This window comes from Strix uralensis, chromosome 4 (assembly GCF_047716275.1).
Source record: "Strix uralensis isolate ZFMK-TIS-50842 chromosome 4, bStrUra1, whole genome shotgun sequence".
Lineage (NCBI taxonomy): Eukaryota > Metazoa > Chordata > Aves > Strigiformes > Strigidae > Strix > Strix uralensis.
In genome coordinates, this window is record NC_133975.1 from 90955866 (window position 1) to 90976713 (window position 20848).

Genomic DNA, 20848 nt, shown 5'->3' on the forward strand with positions numbered 1-20848 from the left:
GAAATTAACCTCACAGAGATGTATTTTTGCAAGGGCAAATCAATTGTTTAAACAGATTCATAAGCACAATTATAGTACATATCAAAATAAAATCAAAAAAGCATACAAAATCTTAGCAATCATGGTAAAGGTATTGTTTTGCAAGATGCCAAGAGCTATTTTTAAACCAGATTGGCTTATAGGTCACACAGTCACATGAAACACTGCAAACTGAAAGAGACTGTGTTAAGTAAGACTTTGTACACATTCCCACTACTCACTAGATAATGTTAGAGTTGATGCTATCTTGTACTGCCATCTGCAGTCAAAGCATACGACTGTCTTTTGTGGGAGAGGGCAAGACCTCTCACAATTCAAGTCTTGTTGCCTGAACATCGATGTACACCGCAATGATGATACAGACTTAGGTTGTTTCTCTTAAAGGACACTGCTAACCATCACATTTCACTTCATATTTCTACACTGGACAGACTGGAACAAATAGTCTTTCAGGCACAGACAACCTGTCTTACTTATTTCCAGGACACCTAGGACCAGCAGCAACTACACACAAAACGGAACAGACTAAGTTCTGACACAGAAACATGGCTTATCTACTGAAATCAATATGAAGATTTGTACACTAGGATTTTTAAAAGAAAAATGAAGTCACATCATAAAATTCTACAAGCTAATAAGTAATTCCTCACAAGTAATACCTCACCTAAAGGACGAGCTAGGAGACAATCTTGAGACAAACTCTGTGTGTGTGTGCCTCAGTGCAATTTCTACATTAAGAAGAACAAATATTCCCATGTAGGAAGCATGCCTGTGTAACACTGACTGACATCTGAGGATATAAGACTATCTTTACTGTCAGCTCCACACTTTTTTAAATGCATACACACACTTCTAGGGTAGAGCTCTGCATCTTTTACACGGTCTTACAAGAAAAAATGACACATTTCTGAGACAGAGCCAAAAAACCTTCCATTCAAGCTTGTTCATGCTTCCCCTCTCTCCTTTTTGCCATGGCACAGTTGTTTTTTTTTTTTTTTTTTCCAGGTTTGTTTTTGTGGTTTTACTCATAACAAAAGGTAGGGTAGTTCTTAGTACTAAATGCTCCTATGTCAACACATTCTTGTCAAACTGACTGAATGTAACAGTCATGGTTCAGAAATACATCCAAAAAAATACAGTGGTAGGGATATATGAATGCACTGCCACCTTAAATTCAATAACCTAGCTTAGTTAGGGTAACTGTAAAATTGTAAAAATGTAAAATGCATTTATCTTCGTGCAAAGTTAATCTTTCAGACTTTGTGAGATGCCCAAACCCACTTCTGACCACAATAACTCTGACACACTACTTTACTGAACTGCTAAACTAAAATAAACAGTATTACTCTAAACTGAATTAATCAGCTTCCTTTCTTAATGAATACAAGAACACAAGATCCATCCTCCAGTTACTTTTTTTTTTTTTGTGACTGAGGCCTCTCTGTACTCAGGAAAATTGCCGACGTGGAAAGAAACAACACTGAAGCCCCCCCCTCACCACTACTCACTCCCCCAGCTGCTACATAAACATACACTCCTATTTCTATGATTCGCTCCATTAACTTCCCAAAATTCATCACAGGTCAAACAACAACAGAAGGCTATCGTTTCTGAGAACATATGTGCTCTTTCTGCTGTTTCAGGTCTTCTACACTCCTGCCAAAAGTTTCTAACAAGCGTAAAATTAAGCCTTTGTATTCCTAGAAACAAAAATCCATGCCTCCACTTAATCATTTTTATACACCAGCCAAGCCAAAACAAGCAATCTGTATTCACCAGAATGTATGTCAGATATGATCTCTCCTCATCTTTTCCTTCCCCTTCCTATGTAGCCTTCTGAACCCCTCTCCTCCCTTCCTAATGCATAGGAAGTATTCAACATATTTATCTGCAATGCAAATTCAACTACAAAGGACAACAAATCAAAGGAATCTGAAGGAGAAGTGGTTTTCACAATTTACTCTCAGAATAACTGCTCGTTCTTGAACTAGGTAGTATGTTGTGACTAGGAGGCGATACATGACTTTGAAAATTCAGTTGGATCCCTGGCCCTAGAGCTGCAGGCACACATGAATTCAGCTTGAGGAGCAGCACGTAGGTGAAAAGCAGAGTCTTACTTGCCATCGTCTCTTCTCCAGATGCCAATGTATAATTGCACATGCAGCCCCATTTGATCAAGACTACAGCAATAATATCAACAGTAACTGAAGAATATGGCATCTGGATAGCCTGGTAATATAACTACATTTTGTCCAGCTTTGTCAAGATCCAACAACATGGAATGAAAACAACAGCCATAGACTTATGAAGGTCTCTTGTCAGCCCAGGAAGCTTCAGCTAAAGTAATTTCAAAATTCAGGTAATAGTTGATGGACAACCCCAAGCAGTACCACTTAATATCCAAATGATTTAGAAAATGCAAACTCAAGTAATCCTTGTATATTGCAATTTGGTGTTTCCTTTCTGGAGCATAAGCTGACACAATGAGAGAAAATGAACATCCTTTTCAAAAAAGCATTGCTCCTCAGCCCCCTTTTGTCAGCAGAGTGGACCAAACAACCAATCCGTTCTGTTCATGTCATACCTACATCTCCTCCTCAGATTACTGGGGAATCTACTCGACAATCTCTTCTATAATTTTACTGCTTTGCATATTAGGAGAGAAAGTGAAGTCTACGTATCTCAGAATAACTCCTGTTGGGTGCATCTTACAACTTTCCTTTTTCCTTCAGTACACATTACAGTCACTTCCTCTATGAAAAAACGTGCTATTGAGTACAGTAGCGAAAGGATATCCTCACAACAGTTTTACCCAACCACAAGAAACTAATAGATCATCCTGTTCCTAAGACACAATTCTAACAAGATTTAAAACACAATAGAAAATACATAATTTACAAGTTAACTTTGACTTACCCGCGGACTGGCTATGCACAGGAAGGACGGCAGCTCAGTCACCTGGCAGCACCGTACACATGAGGTAGCTGATCTCCTTCGATGTATGACATGATCTGAATAGCCAGTAACTGCTTTAGAGTGGCTACTGAACACAAGGTTCTGAAAACAAAATTAAAATTAGGAAGTTACTATGGCTATAAAGAAAAAGTCCTCTTAAATCTTGTAACCACCCATGAGAAGGACAGACAGAGGACATTCACCAAATATTTCTCATTGAAAAAGGAAACTCTACACATCTTCTGCAGTGACAATGTGCAGGATCTTTGTGTAATTATCAGAACATTCGAATCCTGAAATGGTTGAAATCAGAATAGCTCCCCTCAATACTTGCCTTTACACTCAGTTGGCACCAGAAACAAGTTTTTCCTTCTTTGAACCTTTTGACCTTAGCTTTTATAATGAAGGAGGGATGGGAATATTCTAGTATGTCTGACCCTCAAGTTGTTTTCTAGCTACTCCTTTATCTATTCTGAAGCAGGGATAAAATGAAATTTGGCGGAGAAAAAAATTAAGACTCTAAATGAGATTGGACTGGTATCTTTGGACTTTCATCTTTTCCAACCTTTTCTTCCTTTTCTGTGCAAAATGGCTCTGAATTTTATCCCAAAGACTTTCAAGGTGCTAGCATGGTTACTCACACATATGAACCCCTCCATGTATGAAACCTGGAATTTGCCACAAATGTATCAACGTCCTTTTGATAGAGAAAAATATATTGACTCAAAAGTGGGGACACTGAGATGACATTGCAGTTTAAAGAAAGGAGAGCTCTTTGAAGGTGCTCAACTCTACACAGAAAATAACAGAAAACTAAATTTTATTCACTTGCATCAGTTATTATATTTACTTTTTTATTATATCTGCATCAAACAATGAAATAAACTGCCTATAGATTAAGCCATTTTTGCTGCTTAGTTTTTATTCTGACACTTCTATACTCATAGCAACCAATTGTTATTGTTATGTATAATCATTTCCTATAGTATGCAGAGCATTTTTATGCATACTATAGGAAACAAGCAACAGTTTTAGAAACATTAAGACGTATACCTCTCACTGCCACACGTCACAGGATCACAAGATGTGCCCTCCTGAGAATTCCAGCAGTTCACTTCAGTAAAACGTGAAGAGCATCTAAAGCTTTGGCATTGTTCTGCCTCAGTTCCTAACACACCAAAATTAATTGCATCCTAATGCACCAAAATGAATTGCATGAGAACCTCCCAATTTTCTAAAAACCCAGTGTTTTAAGTTCTAAACATCAGGGCACATGATAGAAGCAGACACTCTGTATATAATGTCATACACTGGATATATGCATTCCCATGTATGCCAAAAAATGCTAGAAAACATCCACAGCAGTAGTCTATTACAGACCATGCATTCTGGGCCCTTTCTATTTCCACATACAGATGCACTGGGCAAGATACAGATGGCTGGCACATGTAATTTGGAACCTGATGACAAGGGAGAAAAATAGTCTTACTGTACATACGTGCTAGTACCACTTAAGAAATACAATCAGTCAATCCTAGCATGTGAGCCTTTCAGCTGCAACCAGTGTGACTCATGGTCTGGAGCTGGAAAAAGAAAGTTCATACTCTCTGACTAAGCATCTGCTCCTCTATATAAAAGGTGAGAGCAGAAAGAGCTGACAGCCTTTCACTGACACTTAGCAGGGTTAAAAAAATCACAGGTCAAAGCTTGGGCCACACTGAATAATGTGAGATGATCCCAAAACTAGGCTCTTACTCAGCTGGCAATTCTTTATCAGTAATGCTGGCTTAAGCAACAACTGCTTCACATGTTCATTCCTGTCCCCGCAGAGTCCCTTCTTGTTGGCCTAGCTGTCTGTACTCATCAAGATGTTGATCAAGATGAAAACAAATACTTGCCCCTTCACTCCAAGCTAGTTTTGTGATCTGTTTCACCACCTGGTAAAAGAGGCCATGTGCTGAAACAGCAGAGTAGGAAGCACACAGCTGGGAGTACATGGCTGTGGACAACCAGTGTGAATGCTGGCTTACTCATCTGAGAACCAGAAACGGTGGCAACAAAGCACCAGCACTGCTGCTGAGAAGGGGGAGTCCCTTCCCATACCATGCCACTTCTTGTGCTACTTTTATCACCTGTCACACCCCTCCAGAAGCCTATTTAGCTACACATCTAATCAAAGAACAAATTCAGCAGCCATGAAAATAGGAAGTTTTCTGCAATTGGCTCCCATGGGGATGCGACACTGCAAGCCCACATGAGCAGAGGCAGGATTCAGAGGCTGGCAGTAAAGAAAGGACAGCAAGAGTTAGAGGGGAAGAGTGACTTCCCTTCTCAGCAACAGCTGGCTACTAGGCAGAGTCACAACAACTGCTTTAAGCTCAAAGCCCCTCTCTCCCTAACCCCTGGCCCACACACTGGGCGTACAGCTGATTTTATGAAGAGGAATCAGCACTGCATGCAGTCACAACAGCTTTCCAGTAAGTCTTATGACAACAAGCATTGGCATACCGATTGTGGGCCTGGTCATTAGAGGGGTTTGGTAACTATTTCCTGGAAAGTGAGAATACAAGAAGTGGATAGAGAGGAAGCTAACAAACTGTAATTCCAAACCTATGCAAGTTTGTTATTTAATTCCCTTTTAGAAGACAGTATCAAAGAGCCATCAAAGCTGGCTTTAGCCCAATTAGAAGTACCCAGGAAGAAACATAAAGGAAAACTTCCAAGAAGGTATCCAAAATAAGAGAAAAATGCTATTTTTGTATACACACAGTATTAGAAGTAGGTCTTGTACACTGGCATTAAACTGGTGTTCAGCGCCATGCTTCCTGTGTATGAATTATGAGGAGGTTACTTAAACATTCCTCTCTAAATTCCCTGACATACGCAGCCATTAAGCATTCATGGACAGAGCAGACACCAGATATAACAGGGACAGCAGAAACCAGCTTCCCATCAGTCACACATGGAAAAGACCAGGTAAGGTTACAGAACTGAACACAGCCACAGCTCTGAAATGGCTCCTATACCTTAGTACAACAAACAAGAACTGAAGAGGAGGACTGTTAAAAAATGAGAATGTACACATCTACTGCAACTATGCAGTCCAAAGTTAAGTGTTGAAAGAGGCTTTCCTATATTGCAAACAGAGCTGCACATAAATATGGGTGATTGCTACCAGCATCTTAAGCTCATTAACACTCATTTTTTTATATAGAAAGAAAATTAGGAAAGCAAAGGAGAGAAGGGTTCATCTCAACAGATCAGATTTTATATTAATTTAAATCAATGTATACAAATTAATACACATGTTGTGGAGGTGCTGAGTAAAGGGAATGAAGAGACCTCACACTGCAAGGGATTTCTGTGTTTACATGAAGAAACTCATACTATCTTTAGACAGGTGTTACCTCAATTTCAGAAATATCTATTAAAAATAAATGTGCTTTTTGTCTACTGACTTATTTTCATATTTTGTCTCTTCTATCGGAAATGCTGATCTGAGCAGTTAAGAAAAGCCTTTCCAGATTTATACCATTTCCTTTTTCCTCTGTTTCTCCCCCTCCTCACTGCCCTACATGTTACTATCTTGTGAAGCCCTAGAGGAAGCCTCAGGGGATTTTACATTGACAGTTTCTCAAATTTGGGCTAAGATAAAAAAAGTGAGTTCATTTTCACTCACAATGATGCATGCTGCTAAAAGACATGCACATAAAGGGCCGTTTGTTTTCCAACTCTCCCTTCGGTTTTGCAAGGTTTTTGTGGGTTTTTTCTTTGGTTTTGCTCCCCCTGTTTGGTTGGAGTGGTTTTTGTTTTTTGTTGGTTTTTTTTTTAAAAATGTTCTATATGTAAGCTGTACAAACAAAATTCTGCAAACATAGCTTATTTTAAAGTGACTCCAGGTGACAATTTGTCTAACATGCAGGTTAGAAAACAGTTCTAAAGAATGTCTTAGCTGTAGGGCTAAATTTCCTTTAGATATACTGGGGTTATCACAAATGCTCTGTACTGCACACACTGATGAACTTTGCTCCTCAGCTGGATGTTTTCTATGTAAAAGGTACTAGTTACACCAGTCACTAGTTACACCAGTCACAGCACTGGGATCCCCTGAGACACAGGTAATGACTTCTTCAAAGAACAGAAATTATTTGGAGAAAGCAAATTACATGTTTAAGTCTTGCCAGGTTGCGGTACAGGTGGGTCTGTAGCCTATCCAAATGTTTTACAGTTCATTGTTAGTATTAAAACCTACATGTGCATATTCCACACCTCATATTTAGTATCTATAATTTCACCTTCTGTTCTTTAAGAAAATATAATGACTTTCATTTTAGTATTTATACACACTAACCCAAAGGTTATGTAAAGATCTAGATTGTCTTTCTACACATGTAAAAATGAATGCTATCTTCTGTAAGCGCATACAACTTCTGATACCATCTACTCCTTTATTGTTAGGCTGCAACATTTGACACCACACAAGTTTTCCTTAACCATACCATACCAATGAGAGGACAGAGCTGCAGTATAGTTTCTGAGATAAGCATTGCACTGTCAGTATACAAACAGCTGAATGCATGACAAAAAAACCCCAACCTGACAGCAAATCCATATAACGCAGACATTTTATCAAGCTACACATGGAAACACAGAAGACCAGCACAGCCAGAGTTAACTGGCATACACACTCAGTTGGCTTGCTCTTTGTTTGATAACTAGGACGACTCATTTTGTTGGCTTTGCTGTTAACACTGCAAAACATGACACCAAGTCCAAAGTTGGTTTCCTACTGCTTATGCATCTTCAATTTCAACTTCCTCTACACGCTATTCAATTGAATTCTGGCTATCTCCTTTCCCCTTCCAGACTCGTGAACAGAAGCAATATTCCCTAGAGAAATTTGGCACGATCTCACTGTTTCAGAAAAGATTTTTTTTTTTTTACTGCATATCTGCTAACTGACCTAGATGCTTTCCTGACTCTATGTTACCACTTTTGTGAACTTACTTCCCAGTTGAACGAATCAACGGAGGTATAACCTAACAACAGCAATTCAGTCATAAAAAGACAAAACCTTAACACACATCACAGGCAAAAGATTAGAGAAAATTACTTTCCATTACACAGTAAGATGAACACATTTGGAGTCTACCAGACAGCAGCAGAAGTAAATTTCAGAGTAGAAAGACACCATTCACAATGCATGTCCATCAGCTCTGAAACACTGCTAGGCTGAAGTCTCTGCTTTCCCCAGTTGCTGCAACAACGTATTGAATTTGAGAAGAAAAGAGTTTATTTCAGTCAGAAAACAAGCATCTTACATGTAGAAAAATATTATAAAACTCTTAAGCTCGCATGTAGAATCCATCCCTGACAAATCATGACTCTAGCCGTATTGCTCCAGTAATATCTTTAAGACTTCTAATTCAACTGATTTATTTTTTATAGCAAGTTTTGAAATTTATCACCACATGGGAGGAAGACAGCAGTTAAACTATTTTTCTATTCAGCACTCTGAACATTATTAACTTAATAATTTAATCTAATAAAGCAGATAATAAAGTCATCCTGTTTTCAAGTTTGTTTTCCTCTGTTTTATAAGGATAGAAAGGTTTTCCTAATTTCTCACTGATGAGGATTTGTTACTGTCTCCTTATCACAGAAATTTTCCTTACCTGCAGCAAAGTGCAGCTGTGCAAGTTAGGGAAAGACAGAGGGAAATTTACATCAAGCAAGAAATCCCTGTTCCCCAGAAAACGTGACCCCCGCTGTTTCTCCCCGTTGGTCTCCATCCAGGAACGCATGTGATGGAGCCTGTAGGATGCCTTCAGAGACAGGAAAAGAGCTAACCATCTGAAACAAAACACAGTAGATAAATTTAATCACCGCTTTGTGAAAGAAAGGTGTGAGTTACAACGTAACTATTTGACACAAATGTTTTTTCAGAATTTCAGGCTTACAAGTGTCCTGACTTAAAGGAAATAATTTTTGCTAGACATCTTCCAATTATATTACTCTTATTTTATTTTCCTTCTAAGGTGGCTTAACTGAATCTAAGGGATTAAATCAGAATACACTTTGAAGCACTTCGTTTAAAAGGGTCCAGACCGAGTTAGCCACTACTACTTAGAATTGCACTCTGACTCCTCTGTAAATTGTTCTATAAATAAATTATTCATAACAACCTGCACAATGAATGCAGAATTTATCATAAAGATCCTTCAGACAGATCAAGAGAAATTTGTATTATGTTACTAAAACACAGACAAATGAAACAGCAGTCCAAAATCACAACAATATTTCACTTACAAAACCCTAAGCAAAACACCTTTATTTATTAATAAAGACTTGCTTTTAATCTCAAATTTCTTACAGTCACTATTTAACTTCAGTCAGAGTACTGTCCGTTGCAGAGTACACTATAACTTAAAACAGATCACTTCCCTTTCCAAGATAATGCAGTTCAGGATACTAAAAATCCATTATCCTAAGCCTACGCCTTGAAATTCCATTCCATATTAAAAACAGGACATGTGGAAAGTAGACAATATGGCTCGGAGCTGAAGAACAACTACCACAGCACAAGCTTATTCCACGTGTGTTAAAACATATGCTCAATTGCAACTGGTAAGCATTGCAATAAACTGGCCTTCAAAAGTCTGGATTTCATGCTTGATAATGCCAGCAACCTACAGTGTGATCCTAAGCAAACTCTTCTGCTGCCCTTTGACCATCTTGTGTATTTACAATGTCAAATCTTTGTAACAGAGGTTTTCTTTTGACAGAGGCATAAAAATTGCCTTGCATAGTGGTGTCCTATACCTATTAGATAATGATAGACAATTTATAATATTAGGAGGCATAGAAAACACAGGTTTACAGAGAGATGCCTCCAACATCACCTCTACTGTTCCTATAATTACTAAAACAGAGGAAGAAAACCTCAGTTGTCCTCACCTGGCTAAATGTCCCTGATTCATGAGGTTTGCCATTTCCGCCGGAGAGACATCAATAAACCGGAGGAAAGAAAAACAGCTTTCTTCATTGATGCCTATGTCAAATAAATACTGAAGTTAGGCCAACACATTTCACAAGACACTCATATCTGAAAACAATAAACTTACTTCATCAGTTCAAGGTACACATTCTCTGACATATGACAAATCTAGGTAAATAAACAGGAGATCCTAATTTAACCTAGATCTTTCAGAAATATTGAAAATTTAATCTGAACTGCTGTTGCCTGACACCAAGTTCCAGTTCATTTTCCAGTCTGGGCAAGAGAAGGGTATTTACCAAGACAGACAAACATGTTCTAGGCCGGAAAACCATGCAGCCAGTAAGGACATTGATTTAACTTACTAAGAATCAATATGCAGCATGCACGTTTGTGAATCAAAACACGTATCTGCCAGACAGCTGACCAGAACACGCATAGCTCATGCCAAACATGCTCCCTCTCACTCTCATCCAACCAGTCCGTCAAACGGGTTGGAAGGAGATGTAGGAATTGGTAGGGAAATGTGAGTATGGGGATAAGGATGCAAGGGATACAGCAAGGATGATGGATATGCTGCAGTGAAGGGTGAGGAGCAGAAGAGATTATGTTCCATGTCAATGGAGAAAGTCTTTCAGGCCTACCCATGTGCACTGCATATCCCAAATACCATTCATATCTTTTTACCTTTTAACTTCTACACAAAAATTATATTCCGAAAACTATTTTCTTTTTATGGTATGCCAAAAAAATGTCCCCAAGAAAACAGTCTATTACAAATACCAAACCAAACAGAAACCAGAAAAATTAGCGAGACATACGGAAGTTAGAGCATTACAAACTACTGCAGACTCCTGTAGCTGCATCTGGTTATTCTTACTTGAAAAGGGTTTTGCATAGCTGAACAGGTCCATGCTAACAGATTTCAGCATAGTAATGCAGACAGTATCTCTCTTGCTTTTTTCTCCCAAAGTTTTCCCTACCCCAGCAGCTGAGCAATCTAATTAGCTCTTTTTAGTGAAAAAAATTTCAATCGTCTATAATAATAAATTGTATTTGTCAATATAAACAGCTTATGTGGGTTTTTTGCTCATTGATTAGATCCTGGGTCACTTGCATCTTATCTACTTTTTAGTTGAAAGAGAAGTTAGCAGGTTAACATACAATACAGTGTGTTCTGAAATTAATCCAAGATTTCTCTGAACTGAATCTGTGAAAAATTAGACTAAAAAGGCAGCATTAATCCCTTGAAGCAGGTTAAAACAAGACAGGAGGAGTGGAACAAGAGACTGAAGTAACTAAGTAACAAGTTGTCCATAGATTATTCTTCCAGCTGCTTCCATCCTCTACCTCACTGAGCAAATGAAATATATGTACAAGTACAAATGATAACAAAATTCTAAAAGGTTCTAATCAGATTATCTCAGAGGACTGATATGGCATCTCAGTCCTTCCCCCTAAATAAGACGTATTACACAACATCACATGCAAGTGTGCAACCCAACTTGCTTCCCAGGACTGTAAACCTACCCTTCCTATGGAAGAGAGACTGCTGGATGTGGTCTGGTGCAAATGGCGAAAGTAAAACCCGTAACCACCTGAAAATGAAAGCAACAAAACCAAACAAAATCACTAAGGTGTTAAAACTTACAATGTTCAATCACATAATCAACAGAAAATGCAGAGTAACCATTCAGTTCTTCATTGTAAGTATTTCAGCACTCTGGGTATCTGGAATTGCATGGCAGTAAGAGAAAAGCATTATCAGTCCACATGCATTATTGTTCATTTGACACTGGGACACACCATTGTTCTGGAATTGCATCTGATGCTGTAGAACTGTTAGTCTTACCTTCAAACATAGCTTTCTCATCTCTGCCCTGAGCATTTCTCATAACTGAATGCAAACAAAATTAATCAAGAATTCCCACAGTCAGACAAAACTGCACTCAGGCAGCTTTTATTCATCCAACGTAAGCATTAAAAGCTGTCAAGGGACTAGCAGCTGCTCACAATATACCATGTCACAACAGACAGATAATAGCTTCCTTAAACATGAAAACTCACTGAAGGGAAACCAGGGGTTTTTTTGGTTTTGGGTTTTTTTTTTAAGAATTCTTTTAAAGTTTAATTCTATTACACATCATCAGCAACAACTCTTAAATTCCCTTTCCTGACTTTCTTATTCAATCAAAGGGATATTTGATGATCAGGATTCCACCGAGAAACAGCATCACGTATCAGATTCTTAACAGCTGAATGAATGAAAGAAAACTAGGAATGCATCGCTTGGCCAATGTCATTTAAGCACATCAGGTAAGGCAGTTAATTAGCACTTACAAAGCTCAAATAAATCTAAGTAATAATACTAAATATGCTAAGCTGGAGAGGAAGTGGAGAAGGCTTGCCTGTCCCGTGAGTGGTTAAAGACCCTGATCTGTCCATGACGGTAGATGAACTTTGAAATCTGGTATGGCTTTAGGGAGATGTGAAATGGAGACCAAGTTTCTTGTCGCTCAAACAGCTCTGGGTGATTGCACACCTGTAAGAAAGAGAGCATGTCAAACACCGGGAGGAATTAATTTAGTCTGATGCAGCACTGACATCCCAAATCAGCTATAACTATTGATCACTAAAACTTTAATATTAGACTAGTATGTCACAGTTATTTTAGTACATCTGCTCAAATCTGAACACTACTTCTTACCTTTTCCTATTCACATAACAGCTATTGCCTCTTCTTCCCAAGTGAATGATTTCCTTCAACAACCAATTTGGAACCAAACCAGTTAGCAGATGCATGCACCATTTGGCTAAAGCTCTTCTACCCCAACATCATGCTACACTGCATCAGAAACACAACTGAACTGCTTGCAAATTTGCTTGCCTATGCCAGAATTTTTTTTTATATGGTGTTTTCTAGAAGCCACATTTTAGTTCTGTACTAATGAATGATTATGTTTTTAAAAAATTATTACTTAAAATAGCCTTACCTTCCTGAACTGCATGACTAGATTCATGAGACTACTAGTGGTGGTCTGTGCTTGCTGAGTAGTGCCCATTGAGGACTGCAGGAGGTCATCAATAGAGATTTTGTTTTTCAGAGCTTGGTACAACAGCTTCTGTCGACTTGTCTGCTGGCAGTACATAAGAATTTCAATCTGCAAAACAGTAATGAAGATTTAGCCTTTTCTATCTCTGAAATGGAGGATGACCACATCAGTGCACACAAAGCAGAGAGAAACATATCTTAAGGAAAACATAACTTTCTCAAAAAATACATATATAGGCAGTTGCATTCATATCTGTATTTCAGGATCCAGTCTGGGAAGGACTTAACCGATAGGTGTGTTTCGGAAGGCTTTGGTAATGATGTAGGAGACAGACCTTTAAAAGTATGTGAGCACAACTAAGCAAACAGATTCTTAAGAAGGTCTGAAAACATCATATTTGCAGCTGATCAGCTTAAAATCTGACCTCGATTCTACTATCCTACTGTTAAAATGCTACCCATTTAGAGCCATCTTAAACAGGTGTCAGGAGCCCATGATAATGGCAGGTGCATCACCTAACAGTGTCTGTGGGAAGCTCTAGTTTTGAAAATAATAAGCACACCAGAACAAAGTAGATGTCTCTTAGCCAGTGGTCCCAAAACCTGGGGACATGTTGACCACAAGATCATCCAGTATAGCTAACATCCACATGAAATTAGGAGACTAACAAGAGAGAAGAGTATGATGTTGCCACTATGCATTTCTTGCTCTGTACAAGCAAGCAAAAAGAATCCTGAATCCACGCCACATACTTCACAAAGGCAACTGTAGATGTTTATTACCCAATCACTGCTGTATCCATCTCCTTCACTTCAATTAGTGGTATTTCTGTCAACTTAATCAGGCTTAAAGATTTTTTTATTTGTAACTGTTAACAAAATGTTTTCCCTAGAAGAAAGGTTTATTAATTAGGGGTTCTTCAGTTACATTTACATCTAATGAGACTGCTGGGTCATGGTGCCAGAAACTGAAGGTCCATGAAAGGTCTACAATGAAATTTAAGGTTTGCAGACTGACAAATGAGTTTGCAAAAACCAGATTAGAGAACAGAGTTATGACAATAAAGTTGAAATACTCATTCCAGATAAATACTTTTGCTCACCTTATCTGACAACTCATTCTCCACATCCTTCTTGATCCTTCTCAACATGAAAGGCTTCAGGATCATGTGCAAGCGGGATAGCTGGTCTGAAACACAGGGAAGGGGGAAGAAGGAACAATTAATTCACCAAAGAAGAAAACTATATGGTGTTCTACTACAAATTAAGTCCCTTACTGCTTAGCCATTTCCCCCCATATGAGTTCTTACAGCACATTTCTCTGTTGATTTTTCTTTTTTTAAATGAGTGCCAAGCTCCACTGTTTAACTTATGAACCTAAAGATCTGCTTCAAAAAATAAACTTCTAAAGCATTTTATGTGTTCTATATTCCTCTGGGCTGAACAATATGGGCTTAAATTTATCACTATTAGTGAAGAAGAAAGTTTCAGATGAGACAGTGCTAATTCATGAAAAGAGATCATTACAGTTTTAAGTCTCGTGCCCCCCAAATTGTAGCATCACAAGAACAGGGCATAGCGCACTGACAGACTACTGCACTCTTTATGATAACCTGTAAAAACAAAGTTCTGGGTATTTGAGAACTCTTAAAGCCTTTATTTTTGTGACAGGTTCCAACTGTGCTGTTCTACTCCAATTAGCTACTTAACTTACCTAGATTTTCTACATAACTATTCCCTAAAATTTACTGTGAATACTTTTTTTTTAAAAAAAATTAAAATTTAAAAAAAATTTTTATACTTCTCTTCTGGAGCTCAAAAGGTGTTTAGGGCTTCATTTCATAATTTTTATGTCTAGAGCTTGCAACAGACTCAGAAGATCTCCAAGATCATGTGCTCTGTAGAAACTTAAGAAACACTTAAAATATTTGTTCTCCTGTGTTTGGGAAGGAGGAGGACTGGAAACAAATAGCAAGTCAACATTTTCACTACATGCTTTTCTATTCATTTCACATGCTACATTACAGTCAGAAACACAAACTTTGACATAAACTGTGGACAACAAACCATAACATTTCAATCACACTATGCACCCTGTGCTTTAGAGGACATTTCTCCTACCAAAAAATGAGAGACAAAGTTTATCCATTAGTAGTTGGAAAAGGCAACACATTTTTAATATAAAAACTACTGCAGTTACACACTGCACTCACTCTCATCAATGGCGGATTTGTTCTCTGCATGGCTCTCAATGTCCTTAGAAAACCACTCATTGAACTCTTCATGGGAATCAAACAGCGTTGGCATGATAAAATGCAGCAGGGCCCACAGCTAAAAGGAGAAAACAGTAGATCAGCAAAAGTCACCCTACTGTGGACAAGATAATTGGGGATCCCAAACACTTGCAGCTCTTTATGAGCAAAATCACTTTACTAGATCATGAGACATGGCAAAATTAAACAAAACCCAGCTGCATCCTCTTCCTCCTCCCCACCCTGACACCCAGAAAAATGCCAGATATATCAACTTAGCAACACACCATTAGAAAGCAGTGAGCAACACAGCACAATGATTACAGTCAGCAGAAGGAAAAGCCCCAAGAATTAGATTTCATCCTGTAATCTAGGTATTACTAATCATTGGGTATCTTCAGTTTATTTTTATTTGAATGTGTGACACATTTCCCAATTTTCCCCTCCCAGAGCTGATCCCATATTTGTTTGCCAGTGGTTTGCTACAAGCACGATTCCACAACCACACAAATACAACAGGTTTCTTAACTGTTCACATATATTTAGTATATATTCTTGTTATTTATAAAGAAACGTCCACTCTTGTGAGCTTCCAAATACCTCAGCCATGGTGTTCTGGATTGGGGTCCCAGTCAACAACAATCTGTTTCGACACTGGAACTGTAGTAGGATCTTCCAGCGAACGCTGATGAAAAAAATTAAGAAAAATCATTAAAACTGTTTTTTGTAGAAGACAATAAAACATAAGGAATTTTAAGACCAATTGCTTTCAGTGACCTTCCTAAATAATTTTTGGAGGTCACTGAGTAAAACTGTCACAGCTACTCCCCAGTCTTTCAAAAGACAATTACAGGAAGAAGTAGCCTTTTACAAATTACAAAGAAATGTGCATCAATTATTTTATTTTTCTAAGTATCATTTTACTCATTTTTAATACAAATGTTTGGATACTAATAAAGTCTCATTATCAGAATAATTAACTCCCCAAAAGAAACAGTTGTTATGAATCAGAATGTCATGTATTTTTCAGACTTTACAACACTAAGTGTATGGTCTACTGTGGCAGGAGTGCTGAGCTATACATATATATACACACTTAAGAGGGGCAGTTTCCAAGGAACGCTGAAGAGACAGACTTTGGTAAGAATGAGTCTGCACCTAAAGCAGTCTTCAACTTGCTGTGTACAGTGACAACCTGGACAAAGGTTATGGGAAAGCAATTACAGAAATAAAGACGGACAAATCCATTATTTGAAAACAAACAGAAAGCTTTCTGGCACAGAGTCTTATGGCAAAGATTGGGCTTTATTGCAGCCAAGAACATTCACAAGGTTCTGACCTTCATTTGTGTCTGGAAGTGCCACTAAAGGAGGAATCAAAATAATGCATTTAATGGAGCCAATATAAGCAATATATGCTAAAGACTACAAAGTATTCACTAGGCAGAATTCTGTGAGTAGCCAGGAAAGAAGATGAACAGCATTTCAGACTGTTTTGTTTAACTATCCTGTACTCAATGAAAGTTTCTGCTCCACAATTACTTTTTAATTTAATTACTTTTTAATTACATTTTACATATTTGGAGAAGGAAAATCTAGTGGATCAATCCAGTGTCACAGAGTTATACACATACTTAAGTTAGATACTTAACTAGGTTAGACACTAGGGTCTTATGGATGTCAATTTTAACTTCTATCAATTTATGTAATCCTGATGTTTTCATGAGGTTGACAGAGAGAGAAGTTTTTGTTTCCAGTTAATTTATTACCTGGAGCTACTCTTGAGTGCTTGCGCTTCATCCAGCACCATATATTGCCACTTCACTCGCTGGAAATACTTCACATCCTGTACTACTAGCTGGTAACTGGTAATCACCACATGGAAAGGAGCATCCTGAGTATACAATGTCTTCTACAACCACAAAATAAGAAACAAATGTCCACATTATGTAAATACATTGTGAAGAGTTCACTTGTGTATACTGTAATTTCAGACTTCTGTTTCATAATCTTTTCTCATTATTACTGCATTTTTCCTCAGCTACTTTTTTAATTAATTACAGCACAGTTATTCAACTGGTGGATCTGGACTTCAGCCCATTAGTCCCTGAACAACTTCAGATGTTTCTTAATGTGCCAGACAAGACTCAGGCATTGAACCCTGCAAAATGCTGCTGTTAAATCAGGAACAAACTGACAGGCCTGCAGGGATGCTAGACTTGGGCATCCTGAGTTAGGTTACCCAAACAGAATAAACAGTCCTTGACAATGAAACTTCCCGCTTTATTTACAGAGCTCTGGTTTCTTTCACTGAACTCCATACTGCCCTAAAGTGCCCTGTACTGTATTGCTCTCCAGCACAACAGAAGCCTTCTACCTCATTAACTTAATGAAAATGCTACTACATGGATGAAGAAACAGAACTCTGTCTCCTCACGCTGTTTAGCTTGGTGGCTTGTAGCAACAGTTTCTGGTTTACTCTGCACAAATAACAAAGATGGTCAAAGCACATGAGTGTGCTATTGTTACCTGACTCCAGAACTTCCTGATCACCTTTCTATCATGGGGATTTCCCCAGTAAGGTAGCACCTAGAACAGTACAGAAGTAGAAAGATATTATTTTCAAATAAAGACATATCTGCTCTAGAATTTTATACTATGTATTCTACAAAATGAGAAAGACAGATCTCTTTCTCAAAAATAATGAAAAGGGAAATTATCTTTCTTAACACAGAGAAAAATCAGAAAGCACTTAAAACCATTTACAAACAGAGCATTCCAGGCAAAGATATCAAACAACTTATGTCTAGTATAAAGACTAAATCAGACTATGCTGAGAATCTCAATAACGCCAGTAGCATGTTATACCTTATAGTAATTTTTTCTAAAAATTAAAAATGATACTTTGCTTATGGCAGAAAGACGTCTGTCCTCCACCGCTACAGTTAACCCTACAGGACTAGTGGGCTTTTTCTCCTGTTTAACATTCCCCATTGTCCCGTTGTTTTTTTTTTATTGCAGAACTGTCCCCAGAAATCTGAGCTAAAGTTAAAACATCTGGTCTAGACATATTTAATATAAGAACTTTAAAAATCAAGCACTGCTGCCAGAGGAATCTGTTAATTCATTTATAGCTCAGAATTTCATGGGTCCATTACTCAGAACAGATCTCTGCCCTGCACTGAAACCAGTTACTGGTTAATAATATTGTACTGCCATCTTCTGTCTGACGAAAGGACTACACTCAACTAAGACAAAGTGAGGAATGCTGCTTTCTGAGGTTGTGAAAGGTCTTAAACGTCTCCATGCTTCAACTGACAAGCTCCAAATTTCAAAGTGCCTTTAGTCGAATATTATTCCAACTGTTCTGAAATAATAAGGCTAATAAAAAAGTGATTTGCCTTTGAGTTTACATGTTCTGCCATGGACCTGAAGGAATTAATTTGCTATGATTTACTACAAGCATGACTGACTACACATTTCTGTATGATTAGAAGCAGGAACAAAACTGGTTGAAAAAGATTGAAGTTGTAAACATGTGGCAATCATAAGTTTAGAAAACTTTTTACATGTTCTGTTCCACGGATGAGGTAAACATTACTATGCAATAAACCCAAAGAACAGCTATATAATGACAGAAACATTTTGGGGTTTTTTTCCAAGTCAAAAAAGGGAAAATTATCTTTTCACAAGCATCCTGACTGCGTTTTTAAAACTTTTTCTGTATTTCATTTATGAGAAGGAGAAAGCATTAACAGTTGCTCGCCTATTCTATACAATGAACTGATACAAGAGATAAGTAAGTAGGTAGAATAGCCAACTGCTCTAATGTTTTCTACTCCAGGATTTTTAATCAGGGCCCTTATTATTTTGGACCATGCAAATACATAGATGGATTATTTTTAGGTTTTTTAAAAGTAATTCCTCACTAACTTAAGCATTTCTATTTCTTCATCAGTTTCTTTGAAGTCTCAGTAATCCCAATTTATCCCAAAATATATTCCCAAATTATACACATCCCAGTTTATCCCAAAATACTCAAATCATCCAGTATTGAACTATGTTCTAGCACAACTTCTCCTCATATAGATACCTCAAACTATACACCACCATAACCCACATACAGTCTCATCAGGGACCTGCAGAACAAGCTATCTGAAAAGAGAAGTCCTTTAATACTGCCCTACCCCACATCAGGAAATCAAATATTACTCATAGTAGTACTTCCAAAGTATTTTCCTTCACCTTATCAAGTAACCAAGACATTCAAACAATTAGCCTGAATGTTACTGGCATACTGGTTACTTATAACTAGGTGTCTCTTACTGTCCTCTGTAAAAAAGAAAATCAGATGCTTAAAAAAAATGATCAAGACCTCTTCATATCAAAGGTTACTATGTTAACAACTCAACTATGTAAACTATATTCTGCTTTGCAGATGTAACTGCAAGCTTCTGACACTTTTGCCTATATTTAATTCTAAAATTTCAACACTGTTTCAGCAGTACACATTCTTTTCAAATCTTCCTTTACAACACTCCAATGTTTTTCACTGGGGACTAGGTAGGCAGCTTGTTTTTCAGTGACTGTTCTTTGCATTCTACTTACTATGCTTTCACACTTACAGTATACCTTAAGAACTCAATTTATTTTCTTCTAATATTTTTGTTCTTATCTATTTATGCCTCACATCTCTCATTTTTCTTGATTACTGGTTGCATGTCTACGGTTCTTCTACTTTCTGCAATAACAACTGCATACCCTCTCCCTCTAATCTGTTTAGAGTTCAGTTTTCCCAGAATCACAGGATCACCTAGGTTGGAAAAGACCTTGAAGATCATCCAGTCCAACCATTAACCTAGCATTGACAGTTCCCAACTACACCATATCCCTAAGCGCTATGTCGACTCTACTCTTAAACCCCTCCAGGGATGGGGACTCCACCACCTCCCTGGGCAGCCCATTCCAACGCCCAACCACCCGTTCTGTAAAGAAATGCTTCCTAATATCCAGTCTAAACCTTCCCTGGCGCAACTTGAGGACATTACCTCTTGTCCTATCACTTATTACTTGATTAAAGAGGCTCATCCCCACCTCTCTGCAACCTCCTTTCAGGTAGCTGTAGAGGGCGATGAGGTCTCCCCTCAGCCTCCTCTTCTCCAGACTAAACAACCCCAGTTCCCTCAGCCACTCCTCGTACGACATGTGCTCCAGACCCTTCACCAGCTTCGTTGCCCTTCCCTGGACACGCTCGAGTCATTCAATGTCCTTTTTGTAGTGAGGGGCCCAAAACTGAACACAGTAATCGAGGTGCGGCCTCACCAGTGCCGAGTACAGGGGTAGGATCACTTCCCTGTCCCTGCTGGCCACGCTATTTCTAATGCAAGCCAGGATTTGTTCATGTACAATCTTTATCTTGCTCAAATTGATACGAATGACTGAAAATACTGCTCTAACCCTAAAGACAGTACATAAGACTGAAATATTATTCCTGAATCTGCTGTCAGGTCCACACATTAGAACTGAACATCATTTCCCTGCCCCATTTCAATTC

General features: G+C 38.1%; 1 protein-coding gene across 1 annotated transcript in view; it reads right to left on the minus strand.

The window, feature by feature from the left end:
- INO80 (INO80 complex ATPase subunit) overlaps window positions 1-20848 on the minus strand; it is a 71977-nt gene that overhangs the window by 28210 nt on the left and 22919 nt on the right. Inside the window, exons 15-25 of the mRNA XM_074867800.1 lie at window positions 17824-17883; window positions 17064-17206; window positions 15896-15980; window positions 15257-15374; window positions 14147-14232; window positions 12985-13152; window positions 12400-12533; window positions 11522-11589; window positions 9952-10045; window positions 8670-8847; window positions 2956-3096 (exon numbers count right to left, since the gene is read on the minus strand). Coding sequence (XP_074723901.1) covers window positions 2956-3096; window positions 8670-8847; window positions 9952-10045; window positions 11522-11589; window positions 12400-12533; window positions 12985-13152; window positions 14147-14232; window positions 15257-15374; window positions 15896-15980; window positions 17064-17206; window positions 17824-17883 — 1275 coding nt within the window. The remainder of the gene's footprint in view (window positions 1-2955; window positions 3097-8669; window positions 8848-9951; window positions 10046-11521; window positions 11590-12399; window positions 12534-12984; window positions 13153-14146; window positions 14233-15256; window positions 15375-15895; window positions 15981-17063; window positions 17207-17823; window positions 17884-20848) is intronic.